General features: G+C 45.3%; 3 protein-coding genes across 7 annotated transcripts in view; 2 read left to right on the forward strand and 1 right to left on the reverse strand.

Moving 5' to 3' along the window:
- Window positions 1-2,263: 2,263 nt before the first annotated feature.
- Window positions 2,264-21,522, forward strand: part of LOC147636663 (uncharacterized) — a 77,114-nt gene continuing 57,855 nt past the window's right edge. Inside the window, exons 1-2 of one of the 5 annotated variants that reach the window (XM_086800126.1) lie at window positions 2,268-2,503; window positions 3,523-3,626. Coding sequence is in view for 2 of the 5 variants with exons in the window: in XM_086800127.1 (XP_086656253.1) it covers window positions 2,440-2,503 (64 nt within the window). In the remaining 3 variants the exon portion in view is untranslated. Of the gene's footprint in view, window positions 2,546-3,522; window positions 3,627-21,522 lie in introns of all 5 variants that reach the window. The other 4 variants (XM_086800127.1, XM_086800129.1, XM_086800125.1 and 1 more) reach the window with 4 other exon arrangements.
- LOC147636664 (protein ANTAGONIST OF LIKE HETEROCHROMATIN PROTEIN 1-like) lies at window positions 17,715-18,800 on the forward strand. The gene is made up of 2 exons (XM_086799926.1): window positions 17,715-18,238; window positions 18,479-18,800. Exons 1-2 carry the CDS (start codon window positions 17,715-17,717, stop codon window positions 18,798-18,800), a joined length of 846 nt encoding a protein of 281 aa, XP_086656052.1.
- LOC147636665 (uncharacterized) lies at window positions 18,970-20,279 on the reverse strand. The gene is made up of 2 exons (XM_086799927.1): window positions 19,920-20,279; window positions 18,970-19,619 (listed from the first exon to the last, which is right to left on the reverse strand). The coding sequence occupies exon 2, from the start codon at window positions 19,615-19,617 to the stop codon at window positions 18,970-18,972; it is 648 nt and encodes a 215-aa protein (XP_086656053.1). The 5' UTR covers window positions 19,618-19,619; window positions 19,920-20,279.

Consider the following 21,522-nt stretch of genomic DNA (forward strand, 5'->3'; position numbering starts at 1 on the left):
CATACACACCATGTACACACACACAACAAATACACACTAACACATACACACTAACACATACACACAATCAAGACACTTGCACGCGTGAAGACATTACACAATCACACATACGTGTGTATGTATGTACACACACAATCACACACATATGTATGCAAAAGAGAAGTAAAAAGACATTGTATATACGATACACTTATTTAAGAGTGAACACACCTCATCATGCATCCCCAGGTATTAAAATTTAATATTAATTAAAAATATATGTGTATATGTGTTTATTTATTTTATAAATGCACATGTATATATAGGTATACGTCTCTAAATATAATAAAAAATAATATTATAGATAATATATATTTAAATGTGGGTGTGTGTGTGTGAGAGAGAGAAAGAGAGTGAGTGTGTGTGTGTGTGCACGTGTGCATGAGAAAGAAGTGTGTTTGTATGTGTGCATGTATGTATGTGTGTGTGTGTGTGAGAGAGAGAGAGAGAGAGAGAGAGTTTCTATATGTGGGAGAGTGTGTGTGCGAAGAGAGAGAGAGAGCGTGTGTGTGTGTGTGTGTGTGAGTGAGTGTAGGGGGGAGAGAGAGAGAGAAACACAGAGAGAGACAGAGACATGGAAGTCTATGTGTGAAAGTGTGTAGGGGGAAAGAGTATGTATTTGCATTAGTACATGTGCATGTGTGTACATGTGTGTGTGTGTGTGAGAGAGAGAGAGAGAGAGAGAGAGAGTTTCGACATTTGAGAGTGTGTGCATGTGTATGTGAGAGAAAGAGGGTGTGCATGTGCATGTGTGTGTGTGTGTGAGAGAGAGAGAGAGAGAGAGAGAGAGAGAGAGAGAGAGATTACATGTAAGATGCATTTATTTGAGAGTGAGTACACCTCACCACTCATCCCTACCATTAAAATTTAATCTAAATTTTAATTAATTAAAATTATATACATATGTGTAAATCTATTTAAGTGTGTGTGTGTGTGTGTGTGTGTGAGAGAGAGAGAGAGAGAGAGAGAGAGGCTGAGAATTTCTATGCAGGAGATAGTTTGTGTGGGAGGAGAGAGTGTGCGTTTGCATTTGTGCGGTGTGTACATGTGTGTGTGTGTGAGAGAGAGAGAGAGAGAGAGAGAGAGAGAGAGGCATAGAATTTCTACGTAAGAGATAGTTTGTGTGGGAGGAGAGAGTGCACATTTGCGTTAGTGTATGTGCAGTGTGTACATGTGTGTGTGTGTGTGTGTGTGAGAGAGAGAGAGAGAGAGAGAGAGAGAGAGCGTATATGCATGCATGTGCGTACATTTGTATCTATGTGTAGAATGTGCTTGAGAGAGAGTGAGAATGTGCTTGAGAGAGTGAGATGGGGCAAACCTGGAGAGAGAGAGAGAGATGTAATGAGAAAGGGTGAAAAGAGAGAGAAAGAGAGCGAGAGATAGAGAGTAAAAAGTAGCTTTTAATAAAATATAAACAAAAATGTAAATTAAATAGAAAACATATATGTATATGTGTGTATACATGTGTGTGTTTTTATTTACATTTATACATACATATGTATGTATGTATGTATATGTATATATATATATATATATATATATATATGTTTGTGTGTGTGTGTGTGCGTGTGTATATGTGTGTGTTTCGATGTGTGTATGATATATCTATCTATATATTTAAAAGTGACCACAGCTTATCACCCATCTTCGCACATTAAAATTTAATCAAAATTAATTAAATTATGTTGATGTTTGTATTTATATTTTTAAATACATGTATATATGTATAAGTAAGTATATGTGTCTATGTATCTAAAACATAATATTGTATATACTATATATTTACATACGTGTATGTGTGTGTGTGTGTGTGAGAGAGAGAGAGAGAGAGAGAGAGAGAGAGGGTGTGTGTATGTGTGCATACGCGCGTGTGTGTGTGAGTGACAGAGAGAGATTGAGAGAGAGAGAGAGCGCTTCTATGTGTCGGAGAGTGTAAAAAGAGAGAGGGAGTGTGTGTATGTGTGTGTGTGTGTGAGAGAGAGAGAGGTGTGTGTATATGTGCGTGCATGTGTGAGAGAGAGAGAGTTTCAACATTTGAGAATGTGTGTACGTGACAGAGAGAGGGAGAGGGTCACGTGCATGTGCGTGTGAGAGAGAGAGAGTTTCAACATTTGAGAATGTGTGTACGTGACAAAGAGAGGGAGAGGGTCATGTGCATGTGTGTGTGAGAGAGAGAGTTGTAGAGAGGGAATAATTCTTTTCTGAAACCTTGGTCGGCACCAGCAATGCTAGTAGAGATAATATAGAGAAGAAGGTCAAATTGTATGCGAAAGGTCTCTTCAACTTTCAAAAATAAACACAGCCTGTGATTTAGCTCACTGACAAGTCTCTCTCTCTCTCTCTCTCTCTCGCTGTGTCTACCACACCACCACCGTATGTAGACACACCCTTCTCCTACACATGGAGGCACTAGCGATCGGAGTTCTTGCAGCAATTGGTGCAATTTTCTTCTTCGGCTCCTACGGTATTTGAAAAGGCACCCTCGGGTCAATTCTGCAAAATTTAGGTTAATTGAGCTATTCTTTGACATTAGATGTTGTTCTTAAGCATCCCAATGGAATGGATCGTTGGCGCGCCTGCAGCATTACATGTTAATTTTTGTTTCCGAGGGTGTGTGTTCATCCGAGTGAAAAAACTGCGGAAAATATGGGTGAAGGGGCCATTTCTTAACAAAGGGTTATTTCACTAAACCATTAGAATACCGGAGTCCTCAACCTGGTGGTCTAACGTGCGAGATTCTTATAGTCTGCGTTGTTTTTTTGGTAGCAATAAAGTCTACATGGAGATTCTACTATGGGAGCAATGAAGTCCACTCCCAAGTTGGAAAACGGAGGTTGACTTCTGCTTGTCCCTCTGGGTCGCCTAGCACTCATACTGAGATCCCTTGCAGCGTGTAAAGCCTGTCCTGATCTGGGGTTTTGGGCAGCATCACCATGTGCCATGCTGTTTACCGTTCTCAAAGCATGTATATGCAGCCAAGTCGAAGCTAGTTGACATGGCTGCGATGGAGGTGGTCAGTTGACATCTATTGGCCATTGCTGTTGCTGTGGCTGGCTGTTACTCCGTCGTGCTAAAGATTAGTTGAGATTAAGGTTTAAAAATCTTAGGTACCAAGTAATGGACACCTCGGACACACACTGAGTAGCTAGCACCTATGCCAATCTCACAATCGAGGAGTTGTGATGGGTTTTGAGGCGGCGTTCATTTCAATGTTGCTGTAGGGATTGTCGTTCATGTTGCCTATTGACTAAGGTGTTAACCCTAGCATAATGTATTGGTGGTCATTGTGATATAAGGGTGCATCCAACGATATTATTTGGTTCTACTAATCTTTAAGGGACTATTCCTATGTATGGGCGTGATTAGGTAAATGCATGCAAATATATATAGCATGGCGTTGGAATTTGTCTATGGACATATATGGGCTCATTGTGATGTATGTTGGTTGAATGGATATGGTACCCCGTTCATCTGCTGTTGCAGATTTGGAGTCTACTGAGGCTCGTCCTTTCAGCAGGGGCATGACGATTCCGAGGACAAAATGGCGAAACATTTTTGAGGAGGGTTTTTCACTCCTTTGGATGTAGGTAAGGTTTGTACTTTACTCCTGCAGTCATCATTCTACACCTGCGCATAGTCAACGCCACTACTAGAGGGTCCGCCAAATTCTTTGGGGAGGCAACAGAAAGATTCTTAAGGTAAATGATCATTACGATCTTGCATGGGGATTGGTGCCTCGTGTTGTGAGGTTGGAGGATCCCTCCTGTGATGGTATGGGCATCTCCACCTCAATCAGCCATGTGTCTGCCAGCCTTGCTCTTGTGTTAATTGTTGCCGGTGATCTGTTTGGTGAGGGGGTGAGGTTCTGCTGCCCTCCGGAGATTGAGGGGGGAGGTTTAGATAGTGTGTGCAGGGCAGAGGCCGAGGACACTCTTTGGCGGGGCCCTATGGCTGGGAGATGGCCGCCTACTTAAAGTGCTTGCTGTTGGAAGGGTGCTGGGGCATGACTGCGCATGTGGTCCATATAGTGTCTGCAGGGCAGAGGCTGAGGACACTCTCTGGGGGGCCCCTATGGCTGGGAGATGGCCACCTACTTCAAGTGCTTGCTGTTGGAAGGGCGCTGGGGCATGACTGCGCATGTGGTCGATGTGTGGCGACACATGAAACACTCACCTGGCAATTGGGAGAAGTCCTCACGCCGGAGGAAGTGGACCCATTTAGGTGAGGGATCAAGAGGTGCTGGAGGCATTTCTTTGGAGTGAGTATGGTGAGTCGGAGGGACAAGAGTCCTACAGCCCGGGCCATTGCAGTGGCTGTTATTTGAAGGCCGGCGCACATGGCTGCTTTGTTCCCCGCTGTGTCTGCAATCCACAGTGCCGCTAGGTGGACACCAAATCTGTATTGCGCACATGGAGGGGGCCAGCTTTCCAACGTCTCCAGCCACGTCAGCATCACCCCACGTCACCCCCAACGTCTCATTTCACGCCTTCTTCTTCTCCAGCCACGTTCTCATCAACACGTCTCATTTCACGCCTTTTTCTTCTCTGGCCTTCTTCTTCTTCTTCTCCTGCTGCTAGCTTTCTACAGTCCTGCACTGCAGAGCACCATCTGCAACAAACCTTTTTATCAATCCATTTCTTGCCAGGTTGAAGGCTATTAGCAAGCTAAACACAGGCCTGGTTAACTCCATATACACCAAACTAAACTCTCTCTCTCTCTCTGTCTCTCAATTCTCCATTGTAAACACCACATCATAATGCGAGGCTCCCTTGCAAGACTATGGCTATCTACATGGATGGAAGCCACAGGTGTTCTTGCTCCAGGAGAGTCTTGGAGCGTCTTCTATTTTTTTGTTCTCCTTTTGCTGATCATGTTGTCTGTCATGTGCACAGTGTGTATCTACCGTGTGCTACACGCACACAAGACTAGCTTCGAGGTTTGGGGAAGCTTGGAGCTAGGCAGGCTGATTCGCGAGCTGAGTTAGGGATAGACTAACGGGCGGGCACCCAAGTATGGACGGGCGGGCGCCCAAGTGTGGACGCCCGATGATCGGCCAGGAGCCTATAAAAGGGTGGCCAAGGTTAGTCATTAGTCATATAAAGTCTCGCGTGATTTGTGAGAGCTCTATGGTCTGGAGCTTGGATCTAGTACAGACGTGCACCAGTCGAGGTCGGCAGCAATCTCGAGGCTCGCGAGGGTAGCTTCGTGGCGGTATGGGACGTCGCGAGGTAGAGATTGGTTGGTACGTCAACCTAGTTAGCTCAGCTCGTGGCTCGGTGGGGACAGCCAAGACTGTGGGCTTGCCCACGGCTGTCATGGTTGGGAGGTGAGTTAGGCCTGCACCCCCTTCTTGTTTGTTTGGTTTGTTTGCAGGTTTCGAGTCTCGAAACCTGCAAACAGGAGCGTTCTACGAGGAGATCCTTTGGGGTTTGTTTGGTTTGTTTTGCAGGTTTCAAGTCTCGAACCAGGAGCGTTCTACGAGGAGATCCTTTGGGGTTTTGACAGTGGTATCAGAGCGTGCCTCGTGAACGAGCAAGTTGGTAGGTAGAGAAGACGAGGTTGAAGAAAGGTATGTGCTCAAGAAGCTTGCTGTTTTGTTTATGCATGCTGTTGTTTTTTCAGATAGTATGTGCTTTTTCATCAAAGAACCCGTGTTGGAGAAGGTGGTCTAGTAGGGTTGATTTGTTTTGCAAGAAGAAGGCTATTTGTGCAGTCGCATGAACAAGTTGTGAGAAAAAACAGAAAAAAAAGCATGTTTGCTCTGGGTTGAACGTGAGAGAGAAAGCGAGCGAGAGATGTGAAGAAGGGGATCGTTGGTAGTCGCATGCTGGTCGTGGGCTATCGGGCGTTGCAGGCGCAAGTATGTAGTAGGCGCAGGCGTGTAAGCAGCCAGACCTATGCAGGCGGCCAGGCTGGCAGCCGGCCAGGCCTACGTAGGCGGCCCTGCTGGCAGGCACCTAGGCCTACGCAGCCAGGCAGCCAAGCCGAAGCGTAGGCTGGTGCAGGCCGGTGCAGGCCACCTGAGCGAACGCAGACGACGGCAGAAACGCACCCGACAGCATCGCAGGTGACGGCAGCAAGGCGAAGTCGGCGGCGCCAATTTCAGAAAAAAAAATCGCTAAAAGCATTCCGCCGATTTGGGTGCTTTTGTTTTTTTAAAGATTAAACTTAAAAAAAAAAAAGAGTTTAAAGGTCCCTAAGTTTTAAAGGTGTTTTTTTTAAAAGAAAACAGTATATATATATATATATATATATATATATATATATATATATATATATATATATATATATATATAAACATAAAAGCAAAAGCTCAAGTTGCTTTTGGGGAAGGTTATATAAATCCCTTAAGTGGGCTTCTTGCCACATATCTCTCAAGTTTTCAAGCTCTCAAGCTCTCAAGTTCCCTCGCACTTTTATTGTGCAAAGATCGAAATTTCTCTCCACTTGTCCTCTTCAAGATGTCGACCCAAGAATCGGAGTTGGAGCCCCTTGTCGAACGCTAAGGCTTGCCGGCTACGGAAGATACCGATGCCGATCTTTTTGACGATTATGTGTCAAAATCAGATTTCCAAGAGTTCAAAGTAGCTCTCGAAGCTTCTTCTTCGAAATGTCAGGCACAAATCGCCGCCCAGATGCAAGCTTTGCAGAACTCCATCTCTCTCTTGACCACTACCCTATCTACTCTTTCGGGTATGATGGTTTACCAGACTCATACCGTTTACAGGTTAAAAATAACAAATGCAAAACATTGGACGAGGCCATTCATTCAGCTCGTATCTATGACGATACAATGGTCTCTTCCAAGTCTGAACCCGTTACCGAGCAGGGAACAAGCATAAAAGAAAGTTCTCCGCACCTATGGCTAACACGACTGAAGGAAAGTCTTCGGACCAACCTTCGAAGAATCCAAGTTCGACTCCAGCGAAGAAGAAACGACTCCTTAAGGCTTTGAAGATCAAGAAGGAGGACCGTTGTTTTATCTGCGAAGAAAAGGGCACATGCGTAACGAGTGCCCGAAGCAAAAGGGTGCAAAGACCAACGCAGGACCCAAGCCAAAGGCAGCTAACCAGTTGTCTTTGACAGGTACGTCAGTTACTGTACTTTCTCGCTCTAGTACATGTTCTGATTGTTTGTTCAACTCTAAAGTTTTTGGCTTGCATGATCTTCACCGAGTTTATGGAGAAGTGAATGACCATAGAATCCACATTCTTCTAGACCTTGGCAGCTCACACAATTTTGTTAACTACAAACTTGTGCAGAAATTGAGTCTTGATATGACACCCAGCGATCATACCTATGAGGTACGCCTACCTGCGGAAAGGCAAGTATGGGATCGAAGATGGAGATGCTACCACTCTGGATTCAGGACTACAAAGATACTCTGGAATGCTATGTTATGCATCTAGAACATGTAGACTTGTTATTAGGGATTCAGTGGTTTAAGACTCTTCAAGTCCAGATAGATTGGTCTAGTCATATTTTTTCTTTTCAACATAGGAACACCCAGTATAGTATTTTAGGTGATTGTATACATCCCTCTCAGGGACCTCTTGTAAATACAGTTGATTTTGGAAATATAATGGATTCTTCTTTGTATACCGCTTTCCATTGTGTATTGATTTCACTTCATTTCTCATACATTCCATGGATGTCAATGAATTAAGTGTATTTGAAAGCAAAGAATTACAGAAGATACTTGATTCGTTTCAAGATGTATTTTCTAAGGAACTGCTATCGGGTTTACCACCTGAAAGGGCAGTAGATCATCGTATTGACTTGATCCCTGGACCCTGGTGCTCATCCTGTCAGTATTCCACCTTATAGGATGAGCCAAGCTGAGGAAGATGAGTTGGCTAAACAACTCGAAGATTATTTGAGGATGGGCCAGATCCGTCCAAGTAAATCACCTTGGGGTGCACCTGTATTGCTTAGGAGAAAGAAGGACAACACCTGGAGAATGTGTATAGATTACAAGAGATTGAACAAGCTAACAATTAAGAACCGTTATCCTCTCCCTAGATCAGATGACCTGATTGACCGGTTAGCAGGAGCGAAATATTTCACGAAGATAGATTTACGTACTGGCTATCACCAGATACGTATTCATGAAAGGCATGTCGAAAGAGCCGCCTTTCGACTAGGTATGGCCATTACGAGTTTCTCGTATTACCTTTTGGGTTAACTAATGCTCCAGTCACTTTCCAGCAAATGATGAACGATCTTTTTCGTGAACATTTGGAAAAATTTGTGATGGTGTTCTTAGATGATATTTTGATATATAGTTGTACTCTTGAGGATCATGTTAGACACCTCATGATTGTCTTATGTATTTTAAGACAGAATCGACTATATGCTAAATTAAGTAAATGTGAGTTTTTTATAGAAATCATTTACTTGGGACACAAGATCACTAGAGATGGATTAAGCATTGACTATGACCGAGTTCACAAGGTTCTGGACTGGCCTATACCGCGAACAGTGAAACAACTTCATTGTTTTCTCGGTTTTGTTGTTTTTCTTCGGAAATCTGTGCGGGAGTACTCTCAGCTCACACTACCGATGACCGACTTGTTGAAAGGTCGTGGACGTAAGTCAAATCAGCCTATCACTTGGAATAACGATTTGGATATGGCCTTCAGGCTTTTGAAAGATAAAGTCAAGGAAGCACCTATCTTAGCATTACCCGATCTTAGTCGGCCTTATGTTCTTGAAACTGATGCCAGTGACTATGCCATCGGGGCTGCTTTATTTCAAGATGGTAGACCGGTTGTTTTTGAAAGTAAAAAGCTAGACGACACTCAATCTCGTTGGCCAACCCTTGAGAAGGAGCTTTATGTTGTGATTCATGCTCTCAAGGTTTGGAGACATTCTTTATATGGCTCCAAGTTTGTGGTATCGACTGATCATCAGTCAATTAAGTATGTGTGTGATGCGGATGATTTGAGAGGAAGGAAAGCTCGTTGGGGTGAGTTAATGCAAGATTTTGATTTTGAGATCCGTTATCGGAAAGGGTCCATGAATAGTGTTGCAGATGCGCTTAGTCGAATTAGAGAGGTGAATACTTTGTCGTTCACCGAGATTTCTACTGACTTATTTCAGTCATTGAGAGGGCTTTGCAAGACTGATAGTTATTTTGGTCCATTTTGGCAGAAGATCCAGGACGGGAGCTCATTGATTGACCAAGACTCAATGACTGAGCAGTCTACCATTCAGGCTGTAGGAGGCCAGTGGATGATTCGGAATGGTTTACTATTCCGTAATGACAAAATTTGTGTCCCACAGATTCCGAACATTAGGTCCAAGATTCTTCAGGAGTGTCACGACGCCCCTTCTGCTGGGCACCCTGGGGTACACAGGACGCTATCTGTTGGGGTAAAGGCATTATGCCCACCCTTGTAGTGTGTACTAGCCCATAAGTTTTATAGTACATAGTACACTTAGTACTTTTAATGTACTAAGTGCACTATGTGTACTAGTGCAAATATACATGTGATAGGGGAGTCACACACTCATACATTGAGTTTACTTATCCCCACATGTCTCTCTCTCTCTCTCTCTCTCTCTCTCTCTCTCTCTCTCTCTTTCTTCTCTATGTGTCTCTCCCACATGAAACCCTAACTCTAATCTCCCTACAATTGGTATCAGAGCTCTGGTTTTAGGGTTTTGTTCTCAAGGGTGCAGAGCCTGAAATCGACTGTAGAAGAGCTGCAAAACGAGCTGAGTGTGTGCGCTTACAGAAGCTGGTGGACATCATACGCTCGGAAACTGGCAAGGATTCCTCAAATTTGACTGTGCGCTGCTGTCAACAAGCAACAGCACGTGACAGGCTGAGGAAACCAGCCGTTGGAAGAGAGAGCGAGAAGGTGCCAGCTAATAGAACAGGGAGAAAAACGCAAGGGGCCAGGCTGGGCGAGCACATCCCGCCACCATCTGTGTGCAGCCAACCGCTGCCGCCGACCATCAGCCTGCATACGACAGCGCACCACCAAGGCTGTCCAGGGGTACTTCAACCGGAGCCCCTTCCGGCGAGCCCTCTTTGGCGGCATCTCACTGTTGGGCGGGTTCTAGTTGCGCAGACGATCTCACTCTCCTTCGGGGCCTTGGGCGTCAATGACGTTATCGCCGCTGTCCTCTGCGTGCTCTTCACCAAGTACATTACCCGCTTCTACTACACCCGCCTTACGTGCATCTCGTCGTCATCGGCAAAAAAACTCACACAACGCCTCCATCTCTGCCTCAACCTGCGCTTGAGAGATAAGCTCTCGCAAGTAGGCATGCGCACCTCCCTGCAATCGGACTCTGACCGTCTGTAATCACCGTCTTCAACCTGTAGAGCTACGCGTGTCACAGCTTCCCGCCGTCTACTGTGTTGCACGCCTGTTCCACTTGGAGAAGAAGCGTAGGGCAGGTGTGTGTGAGGACCGCGTTGGCAGGGGTCGTTTCCAGGGCAGTGCTGTGAGATTGTGCAGCACTGATTGATCATCGCTTCAGAGGAAATTGGGTGTCAACATTTGGGGCTTTTGATGTAATTGTACCATTGGGCATTCATACATGCTGTATGATGTGAGCAGTCTCACATTCGGGGCAAAATTGCAGGAAATTGGAGTGCAGATCAAAGGGCTTTTGTGCCAATTGGGTTGATTTGCATGCAGGCACTGGCATTTGATGCTTTGGGCAATGTGTTGATGCCTGTCAAGCACTTAATGGGTCAGTAAATCAGGGGCTTTTATGTATTGGATGTATATGTGGCCAGGGGGAAGCATTGTGAAGGCTCTGGATGCCTTCATGTGCATTAATGTACCACTCATGATCAGAAATTGATCTTGAATCAAGGGGCTTTTCAAGATTTTGTGCTTGTTGAGCTTGGCAAAGCAGCAGGGAAGACTTTTATGCCGGCTTTTGCCCAATTTCTGTTCGGGACTGTTGTATGCAGTGGTGGGGACTGTCAAGGTCTGATTTTCACTCATTTGGACAGCCAGTAGAGCATTTATTGCTACTGTACTTGTTGGTACAGATTTGGTACAACTTTGTACAAGTTTTGGCATGGCTGTACATTGATTTGAGTGAGGAAAAGGCTCATTTTCAGTTGCTGTACTTACCGGTACAGATGTGGTACATCATTGGTGAGCACTTAGTACTGTTGTACAGTGTTTTGGAAGGGGAACAGAGCACATCTAAGGTGCTGTCATAAATCTGCAGCAACCAGATTTTGGTGATTTTATCACATTCAGTGGGAGGAGAGTTGCATTTGTGCTTCCGCAGTGGGAGATAAACTTTGGGAGAACAACTGTGAGCACTTTGTGTGCTTTGGTGCAGTGTTTGCACATCTTGCAGGGAGTCAGGCATTGATTGTGTCAAAGGTTGCATATTGCTATGGCAACCACAGGTGAGAGCTCTTCATTGCTTCACATCAAGAAGCTTGAAGGCTCACATAATTATGACATTTGGCAAACCCAGTGCTATAATGTGTTGCTCCGGAAGAAGCAGCACAAGCACATCAAAGAAAGGGGTGTAATGCCCGTTTCTTACTGCTGAAGAATGGGAAGATATGGATGAGCTAGCAAGATCCACTATCATGTTGTCTGTGTCAGACACTTTACTTTTCAGCATACGTGAAGAGAAGACAGCTTGGGGAATGTGGCAAAGATTGCAGGACTTGTATGCGCAGCAAAGTGCCTCAAGCAAAGTGTATTGGTTGAAGAAACTCATAGGTCTTCAAATGAAGGAAGGGGCGTTTATGACAGCCCATCTAAATGAGTTTAATGGAGTTGTCAGCCAGGTCATCAATCAAAAGTTGGCAATGGACGATGAGTTCAAAGCCACCTTTCTCTTATGCACTTTGTCAGAGAGTTGGGACACATTCAGGACAGCCACTAGCAATTCAAATGCTATGCTATCATATGCAGATGTGGAGGGTGCTCTCCTTCAAGAGGAGATGAATAGGAAGAACAACTCTGTTGGAAAGTCCAATGCAATGAATGCACGTGGGAGATCCCAGCAAAGGGGTAAAAGCCAAGAACGGGGAAGGAGCAAGTCCCGCTCCAAAAAGGACTTGGAATGCCATTATTGTGGCAAGAAGGGACATATCAAAAAGCAATGCTACAAATGGAAGAATGATCAAAAGGAAAAGGGCAAAGGAAAAGACAAAGACAAAGATGAAGCCAAAGATGCAAAGCCAAAGGGCAAAAGTGGAGTCAAGATTGAAGAAGTCAATGTGTCACATGGAGGTGACAGTGAGGATGAAGTCCTATTCACGTCTTCACTTGATGTCCATTCACTTCTTGCAGGAGATGGTCATGGTATGCACTCATGGATCATTGATTCAGGTGCCTCCTTTCATGTCACAGGTTGTAGAGACTTGTTTGTCAGGTATACTACTGGCAATGAAGGAGTAGTTTATTTGGGTGACAACCATGCATGCAAGATTCTTGGCAGAGGTGATGTGAGGCTTGTGTTTTCAGATGGCTCACAGCTTATGCTCCATGAAGTCAGGCATGTGCCTGAGATCAAGAAGAACCTGCTTTCTACTGGACAGCTTGATGATGTTGATTATGTTACCACATTTGGTCGTGGAAAGTGGAAGATTAGTAAGGGCTCACTGGTTGTTGCCAGAGGCTCTAAGGTGGACACTCTTTACTTCATGCATGGTGGTGTTTGTCACCATGTTAATGTAAATGCAACCGAGCTGCCGGAAATCTCTATGTGGCATAGCCGGTTGGGACACATGAGTGTCAAAGGAATGGAGCAATTGTCTCGTTTTGGTTACTTGCCTTCTCTAAAGTTCTCAAGTTTTCAGTTTTGTGAGCATTGTATATATGGCAGGCAACTCCAGTGCCCCCACAAGAAAGCTCTTGGACAGAAAGATGCTCAGTTAGAGCTTGTGCATACAGATGTATGTGAGATGCCTCAGCTTTCTTTGGGAGGGGCAAAATATTTTGTGTCCTTTATTGATGATGCCACACGCAAGGTGTGGGTTTATCCTCTTCGTTTGAAGAGTGATACATTCTCAATGTTTCAGAAGTTTGTTGCTCATGTTGAGAATCAAACTGGCAAAACACTGAAGGCTTTGCGTTCCGACAATGGTGGTGGAGAGTATATGTCCAAACAGTTTCAGGACTTTTGTGATGCTAAAGGCATCAAGAGGGAGCTCTCTACTCCTTATGATCCTCCACAAAACGGGACAGTAGAGAGGATGAACAGGACCATTCAGGAGAAGGTCCGTTCTATGTTGTCACATGCTGCGTTACTTCATGGTTTTTGGGCTGAAGCTGTTATGACAGCTGTTCATCTTATAAACAGGTCACCTAACACGAGGCTTGGTGGGAAAGTGCCAGAGGAAGTATGGATAGGGAAGCCTCCGTCATACAAGCACTTGAGAGTGTTTGGTTGTGTTGCGTACGTGCACATACGCAGGGAAATACACACCAAACTTGATCCTAAGTCTCACAAATGCATATCCCTAGGATATGGTGACAAAGGTGAAATGGGGTATAGACTTTGGGATCCAGTGAATAGAAAGATTATACGCAGCAATGATGTCATTTTTGATGAAACATGCATGTATAAGGAGCCTGCAAGGCAACGGGAGCCTGGCAGAGTCATCTTTGATGATGATGGACATCATGGACAACATCCAAGGGCTATAAATCAGCCATTACAGCAACAAAACCAGCCCTTAAATGGTGCTGAAAATGGTCCAAATGGACAGCCAGAGATGGCAGAAGATATCCCTATGGATATCTCACAGTTAGAGGAGATACCGGGCATGATATTTCAACCTTATGGCATGGAACAGGAGCCACCAATAGGTGATATGCAGGCTGGACAGCAACCTGCAAATGATGGTCATTGGGTACGGAGGTCCACAAGACCCTCCATAGCCCCTGACAGGTTTGTTCCAGGGGTTGACTACTTGATGCTCACTGACTGTGGGGAGCCCTCATGTTATAAGGAGGCTTTACAGAGGGCAGACAAGGCTCTTTGGGAGCGTGCTATGAAGTGAGAGATGGATTCTCTGCACAAAAATGGAACATGGAAGTTGGTGCATTTGCCTACAGGCAAGAAGGTTTTGCCATGCAAGTGGGTTTACAGGCTCAAAGTTGCACCTGATGCAAAGCCAAGATACAAAGCCAGGTTAGTGGCTAAGGGCTTCAACCAGGAATATGGTGTGGACTTTGATGAGATCTTCTCTCAAGTGGTCAAAATGACCACACTTAGAGCTGTATTAGCTTTGGTTGCTCATGATGATCTGGATTTGATTCAGATGGATGTGAAGACTGCTTTTCTTCACGGTGATCTCCATGAGGAGATATATATGCAACAGCGAGAGGGTTATGCAGTGAATGGAAAGGAGAAGCTTGTATGCAAGCTGAAAAAGAGTCTTTATGGGCTCAAACAGGCACCAAGGGAATGGTATCATAAATTTGATACATTCATGAAATCCCAGGATTTCAGGAGGAGTGACATAGATCACTGCTTATACACCAAGAAAGCTTTGGATGGCAGTCTATTGATCCTCATCTTGTATGTTGATGATATATTGATTGCCGGGCAATCTCGTAAAGAGATGGATGCCTTGAAGAAGAGGCTGCATCAGACCTTTGATATGAAGGATTTGGGTGATGCAAATCACAATTTGGGTATGGGGATACTTCGGGACAGAAATCAGCATGTGTTGTATTTGTCTCAGAAGGAATACATTGGCAAAGTTTTGCAGAGGTTCAATATAGAAGGGGGGAAGAAGACTAGTACTCCTTTGCCTCCATATGTGAAACTCAGTGCTATGGACAGCCCACAGTCAGATAGTGACAGGGCTGATATGGCCAAGATTCCGTATGCTTCAGCTTGTGGCAGTCTCATGTATGCCATGGTTGCTACCAGGCCGGACATTGCATTTGCAGTGGGAGTGGTAACTAGATACATGGCCAAACCTGGCAAGAAGCATTGGGAAGCAGTGAAAGGTGTCATGAGATACCTGAAGGGCACACAGGATATGTGCATTTGCTTTGGCAAACAGGATGCATTAGTGCATGGTTACACGGATTCGGATTATGCCAGCCATCCAGATAACCGGAAGTCTACTACCAGTTATGTGTTTACATTCACAGGAGGTGCCGTGTCATGGATATCCAGGATGCAGAAATGCACTGCCTTTCCTACTACAGAGGCCGAGTATATTGCAGCCACAGAGGCTTGCAAGGAGGCATTATGGCTATCTCGGTTAGTGGTTGATTTGGGTTATACAGGGGATATTCCATTGTTGGATTGTGACAGTCAGAGTGATATCCAGTTGGCAAAGAACCCTGTCTTTCATGCAAAGACGAAGCATGTGGATGTGAAGTATCACTTCATCAGAGGTGTGATAGAGAACAAGCTGATTCAGCTTGTCAAGATTCATACGGATGACAACCCGGCTGATCTGTTGACAAAGAGTTTGCCTCCAGAGCGGTTTGCTCATTGCAGACACTTGATGGGCATTGGATGAGGCCAGTTTCAGCCTTGATATGGCCTTGTATATTATCATGTACATGCTGATTTTTCTTTTCCTTCATTTAAGGACACTTTGCCTTTAAGTGGGAGGTTGTTGGGGTAAAGGCATTATGCCCACCCACCCTTGTAGTGTGTACTAGCCCATAAGTTTTATAGTACATAGTATACTTAGTACTTTTAATGTACTAAGTGCACTATGTGTACTAGTGCAAATATACATGTGTGATAGAGGAGTCACACACTCATACATTGAGTTGACTTATCCCCACATGTCTCTCTCTCTCTCTCTCTCTCTCTCTCTCTCTCCCTTTCTTCTCTGTGTGTGTCTCCCACATGAAACCCTAACTCTAATCATGTGGGAGACATACACTATCGTTAGTAAAACACTTTTTATTGGCCAAAGATTAAAGGGTATGTAGAAGATTATATTCTCAAGTGTCAAATTTGTCAAGCAAATAAAGCTGAACGCTTTAGACAGGCTGGGTTGTTGCATCCTTTGCAAATTCCAGGTAATAAATGGGAAAGTATTTCCATGGATTTTATTACTGGGTTACCAAGAACACATCAAGGCCACGATTCTATTTGGGTTGTGGTAGATCGCTTGACAAAAATGGCTAGATTTTTACCGACCCGGAAGACTATTACAGCTACGCAATTAGCACGGCAGTTTATCGAGCAATTGTTTAGACTGTACGGGTTACCGCAGGACATAGTCAGTGATAGGGACTCCAAGTTTACGAGTGATTTTTGAAAACTTGTTTTTGAGAAGTTGGAACAACTTTGAATTTGAGTTCCTCAGATCATCCTCAATCTGATGGCTAGACAGAAAGAGTGAATCAGATTTTGGAGGATATGCTTCGTGCATATGTATCCAAAAGACAGAGTTCATGGGAGGATTATCTTCCTATGTTAGAATTTGCATATAACAGTACTAAGCATACGAGTACAGGTTTTAGTCCTTTCATGCTTATGTATGGTTTTCAACCTAGATCACCTGTTACAGTAGGATTCTCAGGACTTCAGCATGATGCAGCACGTAATTTTTTGCAAGATATGTAAGAAATGTTACAAATTGCGAAGGAATCTATTAGAAGTGCTCAAGACCGAGACAGATTTTATTCTAATAGACATCGTTCACCCAGAGAGTTCTCTGAAGGAACGATGGTGTATTTGTGAGTTCCGAAAGATTCCGAGACTTTACGGACAGGTCGATCTCCGAAATTATTCCCTAGATACTGTGGACCATTTCGTATTACACGAAGGATTGGTTCAGTTGCATATGAATTGGATTTGCCTTTTCATGTGAAAGTTCATCCTGTATTTCATGTCAGTAGAGTTAAGGAAGTATTGGGTGGAACAGACGAGTTAGTTACTCCTCAAGAAATCATAGATGTCGAGGACATGACATTTGTTCCACATGAACCTGAAAAAATTCTTGGATTTTGTGAAAAAAGATTGCGTAATACGCTTATCACGGAATACAAGATCAAGTGGAAGGATCGTGTTGAGGAGGACGCTACATGGGAGACATTAACTACTCTTCAGAGAGCTTACCTTGGTTTTTTAGTGAGCTCAGGAGTGAGCTCTTAGAGGAAGGGGAGTATGTCATGTGCATAGTGTGTATCTACCGTGTGCCACAGGTATACAAGACTAGCTTCGAGGTTTTGGAAAGCTTGGAGCTAGGCAGGCTGATTGGTGAGCTGAGTTAGGGATAGACTAACGGGCAGACACCCAAGTATGGACGAGTGGGCGCCCAAGTGTAGACGCTCGATGACCGGCCACGAGCCTATAAAAGGGTGGCCAAGGTTAGTCATTAGTTATATAAGTCTCGCGTGATTTGTGAGAGCTCTATGGTCTGGAGCCTGGATCTAGTGCAGACGTGCACCTGCTTTATGCAGCCGAGGCCGGCAGCAATCTTGAGGCCCGCGAGGGTAGCTTCGTGGCGGTATGGGACGTCGCGAGGTATAGATCGGTCGGTACGTCAACCTAGTTAGCTGCGAGACAGCCAAGACTGTGGGCTTGTCCACGGCTGTCATGGTTGGGAGGTGAGTTAGGCCTGCACCCCCTTCTTGTTTGTTTGGTTTGTTTACAGGTTTCGAGTCTCGAACCAGGAGCGTTCTACGAGGAGATTCTTTGGGGTTTTGACATTGTCCGTCCCCCATCTCACGGAGCAGCTCCTTTGAATGGCTTTCACATGGCGCGAATGGTGGGTATTCCTCCCAAGACAGCATGTGTTTTGGCATGGTGTTCAACAAAATGTGTGGCTTCGAGAGGTTGATAATCGGGACAAGCTCTTTCGCAGACGTTATCGGCTCCCTTTTCAAGCTTTCCAACTTTTGCTCCGTGAGATAATGCCTTTCATGCCATCAGCACACACTCAATCGTTTGTTAGGGAGCCCATAGATCCAGAGAAGGCACTTAGCTTCACATTCCTTCGCCTAGCACACAATGACTCCACCACGCACATTAATGATACTTATGGTGTTGGGGAACTGACAGTGCGTAAGTATTGTAATGCCATTGTTGACATCTTGGTTGTCAACTTAAGAAGCAAGTACATCTCCATTCCACGAGGAGCAAGGCTCCGCAATATTATAGCTGATTTTCAAACTATTACGCTATTTCCTAATGTATGTGGAGCGATTGATGGTACTCATATAAAATTGTCTAGGAGACCAATGAAAGAAGATACTCCAGCGGAGTTTTGGTGCCGCCATTGTTTCTACTCTATATTGTTTACAAGCTATTTGTGACGCTCAAAAGCGGCTTTGGGATGTTTGTGTGATTGTCCCTAGTGGTACCAATGATGTTGCTCATTGGAAAGCATCTAGTATATACCACAAGATGTGAAGACGCCAAGTGCTCACATCCCCTATTGTAAGGTTAGAAGGAACACGCATATCCCCATACCTTCTTGGCGATAAGGATATGGATCATCAACTCTCAGTGTCACTCCATATAAGGAGGCTAATTGTCCAAATGGAGGAGATTGGCTAACGTTTAATCGTCATTTGTCTCGAGGAAGAGTCAAAATTGAAAATACATTTGGCATGATGAATAGGTGGCGCATTTTGCGAGACATGCCGGTCGACCTCTATCGCGCACCTACTTACGTCATTGCATGTTGTGTCCTGCATAATTTCCTACTAGAACATGTGGGTGATGATGAAGGGGAGGAACATATTGATCCCCATCTCAACAACTTGCAGCCCCCTCGTACAGCAAGACAAGAGCGTATACGCAGGCAGCGGATGCGCAACATTTTGTAGCGAGAGTGGCGCGCAAGATATGGAGTGCTTCAAAGGGAGAGGTGATCGAGAGGACTTCAAGTGTATAAATTGTGCAAGACAGTTTCAAAATGTTTAGAGAAAAAAGCAATTTAAAAAACCTTGGGAAAGAATGTAAATAGAAATCCATACAATTAAATAGCTTCAAACTCTAGTTGCCTCCATTCCCAGCCAAAAGCCGGGCAATTTGCAATTGCGTTTCCATAGCCTTTTCAGCCCGCACAGCAATTCGTTGAAGATCAATCTCCTTCATAGCGTTTGTAAAGCGAACCATGGCCTCATAAAGGTCAAGAAGACATAAAACTCGATTCTCTGTCCAAGTCTCTGAAAGGGCTTTCTTGCACACTCCAGATTTTGTAGGAGAGGTCACTATGCTGCTGATGTGAGGTACAATAGGCATGGAGGAGGACACAGAAGTGGAGTTTGTTGACTTGTCCAAGGAGGCAGGGGGAAAGTTGTAATATTGATGCTGAGAATGAGTTGCGCCATTGATGAAACCAAGTTGAGGCAATGCAGAATTCAAATTAATGTGCTTGATAGGGCTTTCATCGAGATTACCGAGATTGTTGTTCGAGCACCCTTGCGTCAAAAGTTGTGAGAATGACTGATATTGGTCGATGCAATTGGTCGTAGCTTGCATCGTTGGCCCCCCGTTATCGGTTTCAGGCATAGAGTTGGTGGATTGGGTGGTGCCGAACTGCCCTTCGCATTGTGTTGAGCGGCGAACATATTGTGGTGGATGAAATGCCGTGAATGCACTTACGAAATTGGGGGTCGAAGGCTTCTGATACTTATCCATGACTGCATAAAAAACCAAAAGACATATTAGTATCCATGCATACAAAACCAAAAGACATATTAGTATCCATGACTTTCAGGAGAGAGAGAGAGAGAGAGAGAGAGAGAGAGAGAGAGAGAGAGAGAGAGGGCTTTCATGCAGAAAAGCGCTGCACCTCCGCTCTCTGGGCATCAGCAGTAACACGGGGGCATCCGACTTTATACATACTACAATGGACGAATGATTTTATATGTATCTCACTCGTCCATATGCTGGTAACTGCGCAGAGAGAGAGAGAGAGAGAGAGAGAGAGAGAGAGAGACCTGCGCTACTGTTTGGACCTGCCCAGTACCAATGGGTGGGGGTACTGTTGTGTAAGGCGGCTGCCAAGGTAGATGCCTGCTGCGCAGTTACATTGGAGAGAGAGCCAACTGCAGGGGATTCATGGCGGGCTGTCACGAGATAGAGACCTGCGCAGGTTGGTTGTGGACAAGAACTGAGGATGGCGGGCTGGAGATAAAGGCCACGGTGGCGGGGTGGCGGGAAATCAAGGCGGGAACCTGTACGCGGGAAAGCTGGATGACGTGCAGGCTGGCGTTTTCCTCTCCCTGTCGCGTCTACTCTGTGGACGAAGGATTTTCGGGTTTTTGATGTGGCGGGGAGAATATTCTATTCTCCCCAACCCGCCAAGGGCAGCATGTGCGGGGGCCTTGAGGGGTATCAATCTGTTATTGAGGGGTCGTCCAATCATTGGGAGAAGCTTGTGGCACGCTTTCGGGAGGCCTGGAAACCAGTCACGGGCCAGTGGGTCAGAGTCAGGAGTGAAACCGTGTTTCCATCAAGCAAAATATGCATCTGCGTGCCGCATATTGCAATGGGGTTTGCTTGAGGCTGTATGTGAGGGCAGTCGCATTGAACTCATTCCCAACGTAGCTGTTGCTGAGAAACTAGATCCAGAGATCAAGCCTTGCTTGCCAATAGCGTGGCTCGCAGGAGATTTCAAATCTGGCCGTGGGCAGGTTTGCTACTGGTGAATTTGCAGGTGAGGTGGTGGCCTTCAAGGAGGCTACTGATGACGACAAAAGCTCGAGGCCCACTTACAAAAGGTGGTAGCTGAGGGCGGCCTCAGTCGGGAAAGATGGACTGGTTGCCATGGAGTCCTGTGAAGGGGGGGATCGGGGACTAGGGTCCTCTTGCAAAAGCCAAAATGAAGAACACCACTAGCTATCCATATAGGAAAGGATAAAACGGGTAAAAAGAAAATAGAAGGGTGGAGAGTACCGATAGGGACGGAGGTGGAAGGTGGGCTGGGAAAGGGGAAAAAGGAGGGACCTGTGCGAAAGGGGAAACAGAAAGGAGGGATGACGCAAAAGGCTAGGCAGGGAGTGCAAGGCGAGGGCAGGACAGGAGCAGGGGTCAGCAGCAGGTTCAACAGAGATGGGAAAGGGGCTGCGCAGGAGGGGAAAGGGGCTGTGCAGAATAGGGTTTATGCACAAAGAACTGGCAAACATCTCCAAAGACACGGAAAGAGACTTCTTTCTGTCAGAAGAAGAAGTCTGGGGGTGTGAGAGCTGACAAAGGGGCTGATGGGGTAGGGGCAGGAGGTGCACGCAGGGGTGGAGAAAGGGTGGGAGGATGATATGCTGAAGAGGGGCCTGGTTGTGCGCTAGCGGCGGGGGAGCTCCAGCCTTCACCAAACCTTGATGCCTCTTTCTTTAGACCAAAGATAATCCCAAACAAAACATTGGATCTTACCTATGCTGGCATGGCTGGGGATTTCAGGCCCAGGTGTGGCTAGTCCCCTTACCCTGGAATATGTAAGCTCTCCCCAAAAGCGGCTAGTCTTGGAGGGGGCCTTAGTTAGACTTTTATCTCATTAGAGGGATCTTATTTGTTTTCTCATATGTATATTTTCTTTACTAATTG

Source organism: Cibotium barometz, chromosome 7 (genome assembly GCF_041138505.1).
Source record: "Cibotium barometz isolate CiBa-2024 chromosome 7, ASM4113850v1, whole genome shotgun sequence".
NCBI classification, from domain to species: Eukaryota; Viridiplantae; Streptophyta; class Polypodiopsida; order Cyatheales; family Cibotiaceae; genus Cibotium; species Cibotium barometz.